The 10,781-nt window shown below is 39.4% G+C and overlaps 1 protein-coding gene across 3 annotated transcripts in view; it reads right to left on the reverse strand.

Moving 5' to 3' along the window:
* Positions 1-5,115: 5,115 nt before the first annotated feature.
* LOC104925580 (neuropilin-2) overlaps positions 5,116-10,781 on the reverse strand; it is an 89,796-nt gene continuing 84,130 nt past the window's right edge. For all 3 annotated transcript variants that reach the window (XM_019269588.2, XM_019269590.2, XM_019269587.2), the window contains 2 exons: positions 10,608-10,670; positions 5,116-9,170 (listed from right to left, as the gene is read on the reverse strand). In XM_019269588.2, coding sequence (XP_019125133.2) covers positions 8,845-9,170; positions 10,608-10,670 — 389 coding nt within the window. In that variant the 3' untranslated portion in view covers positions 5,116-8,844. The remainder of the gene's footprint in view (positions 9,171-10,607; positions 10,671-10,781) is intronic.

The following is a 10,781-nucleotide window of genomic DNA, read 5'->3' on the forward strand; positions in this document are numbered from 1 at the left end:
CGGGTGACGTCACGTCAAGCCATGTCCATTCTTAATACTGTCATTGGTTGAATCCCTTGTCATTTGTGTGTGCAAGTTATGACAATATAAATCAATCCTGATCACATGTACTGACCCCAGACAGTGTCCTAATCCTGATTTATAAAACTGGAATGAGGGACTGGAAGAGAACAGTTCTGAGTTCAGGCACCTTTCCACAGACAAGGTCAATATGTCTGTTGCTAGCTAGTTTACAGCTCCCCTCTATGCAGTTAGTACATGTTTGGGTCACATAAACACAGACAGTACAAATGGTCCAGTGGTCAACTTTGCACAAATGATGCCAGGCGAAACCTGCAATGTTTAAGGTGTGTACAGACGAGGAACCAACAGGAGGTTGAACTCCCACTGGGGGATAAGTTTGCCCGAAATACACTGTTGATAAAACGGAAAATCTTTAGAGTGTGATTTCATGTAACACTGAACAGCTTATGGAGTGAGAGGTTGCACAGTGGACAGACTGAGTTTGATGCAACACATATTGACATGTATGTGTGGGCATGAGCTTTTGCAGTAAGGTAAAGTTGTCTGTGTGGGTGAGAACGGGGAGTACAAAACACAGGCATTCAGCTGCTGGTGCCAGAACCAACCCCTGCAAAACACACACACACACACACACACACAGGCACGCACACACTTGTGCCACCTACCCAGATGAAAGTGTTGGCTCTGTGGCAGACCACTCTGTAGCTCCCTTGGAGGCCCTGTTGAGGGCTATTGTTGCTATTTATAGGATAAGGAGTCAGCAGGAGGTATGCCAGCGTGTACTGTACAGTATGTTGTGTATGTTTTTGTGTTTGTGTGTCCTTTTGCAACACGCATATTTCAGGTGTTTATGTTTGCTCATGTTCTATATCTGAAGTGTGTCTGTGTGTCTGTGTGTAGTGCCTACTTGAAGATTTTTTCAGTGGGACCCTGCTACAGTCACACTGTGGTTGGATCTTCATAACTCAGTCAGCACACACATAAACACACACATGCTCACTCATAACCCACCGAGGGGGAGAAGAAACCGCAGCCTTGGATAATTTAAGTGTCTTAATGTCAACAGCCACCTCTAAAAGCACAAGTGTTTGAGGCTGAGCAGCCGTTTTAGATAAGCCAAAGGCTACTGAACGGAAAGACTGATATCATCATAACAGAATGTGCTTTGCTGTAATGGTGACTGATGAAATGTTTTACAAATGGAGAAGAGGGACGAAAAATAATAAAACAGAAAGAAGCAGGCGAGGAAGTCACTGATGATAAAATGTTTCATAAGAGAAGCGAGCAATGAAGGAACGAGGGAAGGAAGATGAGACGTTTGAGATGATTTACAGTATGAAGTGGCAGGCAGTAGGAGAGATTTACAATAAAGTGAGGGATTAATGGAGGAAATAAAGAAGAGAATAGGAGGGAGTATAATAAATGATGAAAAAGTATGACTGGGATGGATAAAAACATGCAAATAAAACGTTAATTATGCAAAACAAACAAAAGTTTTTCAGGTGAAACTTTTTTTTTTAATGGGCAAAGATTCGGGGACAGTTGCCAGCTCGTGGCAAACAGCCAAACAAATTAATACCCAGAAATGAGAGAGCAATAAACCTTATACAGTGATTAGATTTACAACAATCTTATTTGTACTGGTGTAGTGAGAGAGAGAAAAAAAATGCTTTTGTCTGATGAAATGTAATTTGATTTAGCAGCATGAAGCCAGTGAGTTTGGGACATTAGGAGAGCAGGGTGCTGGAAGCTGCCAAGACCAGGAACAGCTCTGCTCACCCAGACGCCCACCCAGGTTGTGGAAAAAAAAAAAAAAAAAAAAGAAGAAGCATGTAATGGATTTTATACAGTCAGTAAAGGAGACAGTTTGCACTTAGCTTACTTTATGTGTTGTACAAATTGAAAAATAAGATGCAGATTCAAGCGGCAGCATGCAAATTTTAATTTAGCGTATTATTTAAAAAAAATACTTTTCAGTCCCATTCTATCTCCGCTGATATCGCTGCTGACTCGGAAATGATATTTAAATAAATAAAGTTGATCAATTAAAGGGAATTAAATGGGAGCAGAGAAAGCAAAGACAAAAAATCCGGAACAGGTGCAAAGAATGAGTGAAAGAAGGCAGCAAGGGAGACAAAAATAAATAAATAAATAGGTGACCAAATTGTTTGCTACACAAATAATTATTTCAGTGAATGAAAATAAGTGTGAGGGAAATAAAAGATGCAAACAAACAAGGTAAGGAAGGATGGAAAATAAGGTGTGCCGTATGCATCAGTGTTTCTAGTTACTAGAGTTACTAGCTTCTGTCTTAGCTGAAGGTGATATATTTTATCTCCATTACAACAAAGAGGAAATTATGCAGATAACCAAATCAGCTGTGCTTCAGTGTGGGTGCCTTCACATAAATGAATGTTAGCACACTAACTGACACAGGAAAATTCATTCCTCAGGACGTCTGCAACAGAAATGAGGCCCACCGTTGAAGTATTGAATGCAAATTTTTGAGTTTTTACTTATTAGATTTTGTTCATTAGGTTTGTTATGCATTATGCAAATTTAATATGTGTAGCTGACGTTATATCAAGAGTAATGATTCATAATATAGTATCTCAATTGTTAATGCTGTTGTCTAACAGAGTATCTGGCTTTCCAGGGCTTTTCTGTTAAAGTTGCACATACGTGCGCACAAACAACAAGTCTCCTTTACAGCGTTAACAGCTTTGTGCAGCACATAAGTTTTATTGCATTCAAGCACATTTATAAGGGGAATGCCTGTTGGTTTATGTGGGAGCTGTGTGTTATAAAAGTGAGGCAGGAATGGAAACAATATAAGGGAAGCTGAGAGAGGAGGAGTGATATAACATTCGGGCAGTGTTTGCAGGCCTTCACCTTCATAATATCTAAATTGAGCAAAGCTAAAGATGATCAATCGGATCGTGCTGTTAACTGTAATGGAGTTATTTTTAAAAAAAGGACTAATTAGTCTAAAATAAATTGGTTGAACAGAACAGATTATTACCTTTTTTGTTTTGTTTTAACCAAGGCTGGGAAATTACCAAAACATCCCCAATACTTTCATTATGTATGTGAGATTTCTGCTACTAAGCAGGGAGTTAGAATCTGTGTTAGTAGGTTACACTCTCAGCAAAAGCCAGCCACAAGAGACCTCCCTGAAGTGTGTGTTTGCATCCACAGACTAACATTCACACTGGTAAGTGTGTCTTTGTGTGTGTGTGTTTTTTGTACATTCAGGATCTGGCAAGATGAGAACACAAGACCGCTATCGCAACTTGTGATGGCACATCATTACTTGAAATAAAATCCGAGGGTATTGAAAACATTTCCTCATACCCATCGAGGGCAGACGTCGTAAACAAACTGTTTTCCGCAGAGAAAGCTGAAATGGATTTATACACTGAGCACAACTGAACCATACAGATTAAATAAGGAATTTATATTGTTTTCTATAAATTAATCCATTGTGTGTTTTCTGAGTGTCGGCCAGCTGTAAGCAACAAACAGTCCTGTCCTGTGAGAGACATCTGTTAGCTGGGTGTAGGCATTTTAAGCCTCTTACTACTCTGATGAAGACATTCTTTATGGCAAAAACATTAGTCGCCACACCTTATTAGTGCTCCACTTCCCATCTTTCCAGATCCTGTCTCACTTGTTCTGTCTTTTGAGGCTGTTTTGTGCTTTGAATAGGCTGATGCACCAAGACTCTTTCACCACTAAACTGCATTCATTTTAACATTTTGATGCTTCTGTCCCTGTGTGCACGCACATCTGTGTGTACACTTGTGTGTTTTTTTTATGTCAGAGGAAGCGTGAGAACCAGGTCAGTCTCCCGAGGAGAGGAGTAACATTAAGATGAAGAAGCAATGAATAAATGAGGCCAGGAGTGATGAGAAAAAGAAGAAGAAAGAGATGAAGAAATGCTGACGCAGAAAAGTCACTGATAAGGGCTTTCTAAGCTAATTAGAGGGCTAAAACCAAATTAGTGTTGTACTGTATACAGTTACAGCCAATTAAAGTGTAAAGTGGGGCAGATGGTCAGAGATGTGGGACAGTCTGTAGTGAAGTTATTTGGGCCTCGGACAGAAAAATAAAATCTCTAGATTTGAATTCTTCTTAAATGTGTCGATTCATAATGTGCACAAACACACACCCTTACATAATTTCACACAGCCATATCTAACAGTTAGCTAGGTATCCGGAAATGTCATAATTTTTCTGTTCCATCATTACTCTTTCTTACTTTTAAGATAAAGAAGTTGAACGGCTTACAACTTTCCTCTTTGTGATCTTCTGGCTAATCTGCAACAAGCCGGGTGATTTGGTTTGCGTGTTTTTAGGGGTACGTGTTAATTAGGAGCAAGCTTTCATGACTTGAATAAATCTGAATCTTTGATCCTTAATGCTTCGGCCTCCCATGGGTACAGGAACACCCCTTGAGACAAATAAAAAGTAAAAAATGAAGGTAAGGAAAGGTGGAAAGTAGAAGTAGAGCAGAAGAGATGAACGAGTAGGCCAAAATAAAGTTAAATAAGGACCGTGCTCATCATTTAAAAGTGTGTTTATGGTTTAATTTTATATATATATATATATATGATGCTGCTATCATTACCATCTTAGCGACTAAATACAAAGTATAGTTGAGGCTGATAAGTATGGTCATAGTTTTGCAGACATTTCAAAGTATTGGCCATTTAAACTGAACCAAATTGGAAATCCATCAGATCGCTGTTGAGACAATCCAATCAGAATCATAAATGTCCACTTGCCATCACATCAAAGTCATTAGGATTCATCCTCTGGGGACCATAAATGTCTCAACAAATTTTCATTGTCAAATACTAATACAAATATCTATCAAATACTTGTCAGAGCTTCAGTGTGTTCTTTGTAGTTTTAAGGTGAATCTAAGTTTTACCTGAAGGTGTACCTTTACATTCCTAATTTACAGAAAATAATCTCCGTAAAATTATAGACACTATATGTAAATTAACGATTACATTTTATAATAGATAGAATAAGGATCCTGTCTTAAAGCAAATATACAAATAAAAACACACACAGGCAAAGAAATCACTTGTTATTTAGCCTTTATTAAATAATAATAATAACATTAAAAAAGAAATTTTTCTGTACAAAGTCTACAAACAACAGTTTGAGTTATCTGGCCAGTGCCGTAAGTGTGTGTGTGTGTGTGTGTGTGTGTTTGTGTCAGTGTATATGTGTATATGTGTGTATCCATCGAGACAGAAGAGGTAATACTATCTGAACTTTCCAGAAGGAAAGAGTTAAAATCAATCAGGAGAGAGAGAGAGAATAGATGAGACGTATGTGTACAGTATGTACTATGTGTTTGTGTATGATTGTGTGTTAACTGTGTGTGTCACTGATCTGTTTCATGTGTGAGAGAGAAAGAAAGAAAGAGATAGAGAGACATATTAAGAGAGCTCCAAGGCACTTGGAAAACAGTCCAATGAAAAGACAGTTAGATGGACAGAAAACCCTCTATCGCTTTCTCTCCATCACCTCCCTCCATCTCGCCTCCTCTCACTATCTTTCAGCCATTTTTTATAAATCACTTATTTCTCTTTTGTTTCATCTCAATAGACCTCCCAGTTTTATACAGGCATGCCCTCAAACAGAGAGATGAGAAAGACAAAAAGAGAGAATGTGGGCTCCAGGCAAAGATACAACAAGTGTTACACGTTTAACCCCTTTGTTTCCTCTCTTTCAATTTACCCCCCCCCCAGAGTACAACATCTTGACCAAGATATTGGATAGATTCAGAGAGCAACAAAAAAGGACTTACATGGATTGACTTTCATCAACAGAGTGAGAAAGAAAAACCCACAGAAGACAGGGAGAGGACAGAGTCTGGTCCTCCAATCACATTTTTAAGAATTCTTTCAGAGTCACTGACTTTCCTTCCCTGTCTATCTTGTCTATCAGTCTCTCAGTGTTGAGATTGTGTCTCTCACACTGTCCTGGTGACAGCCTCATTTTATGTTTCATTTGTCTGTCAGCCCTCTCCATCTGTCAGCTGAGTATCTCATTGGATATGTTTACATGCAGAGAATGACTTGCTTAGCAGTTGTTTAGATGAACCTTTTCAATGTGGCTCTTCCCTAGACTTCCACTGACTGCGTTGACCACAAGTTAATCACATGTTCTCAACCACAGTTGTCTCCAGTGTCCAGGTCAAAACTGCAGTTAGTCTAAGAAACTTCAGTAAATACAATGACTGTATGTTGCCATGTTTTTTGCCCTTGATGCAAAAGTCACCCATGATTTACATTCATATGCAGCTAATTTGCAAACATCATTCATTTACTGGCAACATCTACATGAAGTTTGTATGTGAAGTCATTTTTTTTTCTTTTTTAACCATGACCCAAACCTTTATAAACTGCTTGTAGTGGTTCAAATAGTCCTTTAGTTAAAAAAGGTATATCATCAGAAAAACATAAATATAAAAAAGATATGTTTAACATAAGCGTTTTGTTGATATGTAAATTTAAAAAGCATTCAGGGAGGCTGTAAAGGTACCCTGTGGAGTTTTTTTTTTTTGGTAATATTTACATTCAGCGTTTCTCACTAAAACTCTTGTGTATTTTGTGTGTAGTCTAACAAATGTGCTTAGTTTGCAAAGCCTCTTTTTTTCCTAATAATTTAAAATCCTGCATTGTTTACATCCATGTTTGCTAGGATGATGCAGTCTTCTTACAAACAAAATGGTAACCCATTTGTCAAAACACTGCTCTTGCTGCTACTAGTGATCAAAAACTCTACATGGTGCCTTTAAGTTTCCACCAGAGAGTGCTTCACTGAAGCCAAAAGCTGCCATATGAATGTAATTCTTGGGGGAAAACAGGCCAAACATATTCACATGCAACCTGAATATGTTTGTAAGTCCAGTACGCTCAGCAGGCTTTAATCAGAATAAAGTTAATAGTTTTAGATAGTTCAAGACATCAACTTCTCTCTTACATGTAAACATAACCACCGTATATATTTTCCCGTCCTCTCTCTCTTTCTTCCTGTCTATCATTCTGTGTGTGTGTGTGTGTGTGTGTGTGTGTGTGTGTGCATGTAGGTGCGTCTCCTCCTGTTCATCACTTTCTCCAGCAGCACTGGCCCTCCTCGATGGCTGTCCTCCGATACAGCGTATACTGTAGTTAGCTTAAGGCTCGATTGTGTGTCCAAGAAAGTCGACGGTACGATTTTCCGTTCTCCTCCTTTAGTCATTCCTCCTCCTTCTGTTTTTGAGCGTCCTTCATTCAGGGGGTGGAGCAGTGGATAAAAAGGCAGGTTCATTTATCATTCTCTGTCCGTTCTCCACCTGGCCTCTTTTTAAAACTTGTTCAGACCCCCCCTGTGCACATACACAGCTCTTTGGCAATCCATAGGTTGCAATAAAACAATCACTGACATTTTGTTCACACAGTGTCTGTCCATCATTTGGGCATCATACAGTCTGAAAAGCAAAAAAATATAGATATATACCAAAGACAAACCCTAGAATACTGAATCTAAAGCACGACTCCATAACAGCATGTTAGATTTAGATAAACCTCTGATTTTCTGTCTTCCATCTTCCTTTACCTTTCTCTCTACTCTTTGTAAAGACTGATAATCTGTAATGGAAAATGTGTCAAAATAGAAAAGGGCTGAAGTAACAGTTAAGACCAAGGAGTCCAACACAATGCTAACGAAAGTCTAAAAATGGCATAAGAGCTCTACAGGGCGGCTACAAACTGAAGCTGGCTTTTCATTAACTTTTTTTTTTTTTTTCTCCAAAAAGACACAAGTCTAAAAACAAAACAAAAACAGTCACCATTACTCTTCTATGCCACTGGTTTCACAAAGCGCAGACCGAGGGCAGACAAAGGAGCGAGCGAGTGCCATACGGCAGGCTAATGGACGTTTGAAACTCACAGAACTCATATTTAAACTTTCAGAAACAAACAAAAAAGAAAAAGGTCCTTTTTCATCCTCTTTTCCTTCTTCGCCTTTAGAAATCTAGATTCATTTGAGTTGATATCTTTTAAACTTCTTGAGGGGGGGTGAGGGAGGGTAGGCATTCGCTTGATATGTGTTGATTTCAGTCAAAAGTACCCACATTAAATGGTCCACTGGTGCTGAAGTCTTAACGAACAGTCAGAAGCTCCAATTTTATGATTTATGCATGCCGTCTCTATTGGCCACATTCAAATTCAAGCTAATGAGGACAAATTTGATGTTGCCCTTCTGCAAAGTACCAGTCATGGGTACATGTTAATGAAATTCTCTTCTTCATTAAAAAATCCCATTACCAACATTTTAACCCAAGACTTTGCTGTCATTTGAGATCCGAAAGTCCAGATTGTCATGGGTGCTGTTCTAGCTTCATTCCAGTGGCTGGTGGGTTATATTTTATGGTAGATCTGTCATTCATATTCATTTATTCATTCCTTCATTCACAGGCTTTTATAATCGAGCAGGCTCTCTCCTGCAGGCGGAGGAGATATGGTACTGTAGGTAGGGGAGACCGGGGTCAGGTGTTCCCCCAGTTTAGGCCTCATAGCATGTAGGGGAAATCAAAGGTCATAAGTTCCCACTGGCACGCAAATAGGTGGAGAAACTTTGGGTTGAATGTTACCCCCTTAGACATCAGAGCAGGATATTAGGTGTAGGGGGGCGACTTGGGATTGAAATTACAAATAGTGCTTCGTTTTCGTGTTTTCTTTGTCCAAGCTGAGAACAAAATTACTTCTGCAGGGGATCACAGGGACACGTCCTTCCCTAGAGTTCTCCACCTCCTCTTCATGCCTCTGAGCAGCACCTTTGCTGGTTTATCTTTACTTTATGCTTAATCCCGTCGTATAACTCAAAGTTGTAGTTCTCCAGTGTTGTGGAGGAGCGCGACGAAAGACCACTGTAGGAGCATGTGCAGTAGAGGAGCAGTCCTGCGCAAACCGCACCCAGCAAGACGCCCAAAGAGCTCATTACGATGATGGTGAGGAGGATGGGGTCCAGTGTGTACAACCAGGCGTTGTCCTTGTCTTTCTCTGACACCACGGTGATGGACGGGGGGACCACATCAGAGGAGGGGGTGGAGAAAGAGGATGGCCAGCCTGGGAAGACATACTCTGGAGAAAGAACAGGAAACTTTAGAAAAAAACCTCCATGCATAATTACAAAACACATAAATTAAAGATCCATTCAATACCAGTGATTTGTGGATGTATTTTTCCCATTATTTCAGGCAAAAATTGATTACCACTGACTTATGTATAATATGAGAATCAATATGAAGGGTTTTATAACTTGCTGGAGCTGTGAAATTCATCACAAGTGAACATCAAGTCTGCACAAAAGTTTGTCAGTAATATTATTGTTGTGTGCACTTCAGTTCAGGTGCAGATTGATTTGAAAAGCTCCCATGATTACAAATTTTTGAGAATTGAATATAGACCGATAGGATAGAATAAAGAAATACATCAGAACATAAACTAAAACATAAAAATGATTGTCGGACATTTTAAATATAAATGTTTGATGCAAAAACTTGCAGAAACAAGTATAGCGGTATATTCCTTTAAAGTGACAGTTTTGCTTAACAGCACCACATCATGATAAACCTGAACATGTAGTTTGATGATAGCACAAACTGAGTCATGTATTGATCTGAGCAAAAGTGTGTTTTATTGTTTATAGATTTATTTTTTCACATGTTAGAGAAGAAACGTGGTCTTGCTTCTTTCAGAAGCCCCACGGTCTCCCTTTATGGAAATGAATGCAACCGCATCAGAGGCAGAAATCTTACATCGTGGCTGAGCTATTCAAGAACAGCTAATTCTGTTCACCACTAGTTGTTATTACCTTCAAAAATGTGAAAACATAATGACATGGAGTGACTATAAATGGGATCTCTAGTGTGTTTTGTGTGTGTCGTGAAAGTGTTGGAGTGTGCACATCTAGTTGGCATAAGCAATCATGCTAATCCACTTAATGAATGTATACACATGGATAAGCAATCTGCAATTAAGTACTGCATTTAGAGTGTTTTATGGAAGAACACACTGAAACACACACACACACACGGGATAGAAGCAAACAGACTTGTTTAGTGAGGTAAAGGCTGAGTACTCTTATTGTATCTGTCAAGAGGCTGGGAGAAACAAGGGATAGTAACACATGCACATGTGGGCACACACTCATACTGTTCACACACACACAGGAAGTAAACCGTGATTGTAACAGACAGATGTTTTCTAGGTGCCCAGGAGGGAGCTGTCTGTCTCACTTTGTCTGCCACAGAATATGAAAGAGGAGGAGAGGAAACACACTCTAACATGACCACATAGCACACTCTTGAATGCTCCCTCACACTCACTCAGACACACACAGAGCGAAGATTGTTTGCCACAGGCTTTCTTCTTGTGGAACGGCAAGTAAAAGGAAGAGCCACGAGCGTGCCTCTGCTTAAAGAGCTATTTCACTATTCTTTGTCTGAGACTTGTAAAACAGCCAGTGTAGCCTCAGGCTAGAGAGGAGAGGAGAGGAGAGAATAATTCAAACCTTACCTCCATCGATGGGCTGCTTGGGGTTGAAAACAGGATCTTTTCCGAAATCTATAGGCCTGGGATCTGTTAAAAAAGACAGAAAGAGTAATTGTATTAATCTCAACCAAGCAGGAGTCCAAAACATGTTGTGATAACATCACTCCATCTCCTATGTTGTCAGCACACAGGCTACAT

This window comes from Larimichthys crocea, chromosome XVIII (assembly GCF_000972845.2).
Source record: "Larimichthys crocea isolate SSNF chromosome XVIII, L_crocea_2.0, whole genome shotgun sequence".
NCBI classification, from domain to species: domain Eukaryota; kingdom Metazoa; phylum Chordata; class Actinopteri; family Sciaenidae; genus Larimichthys; species Larimichthys crocea.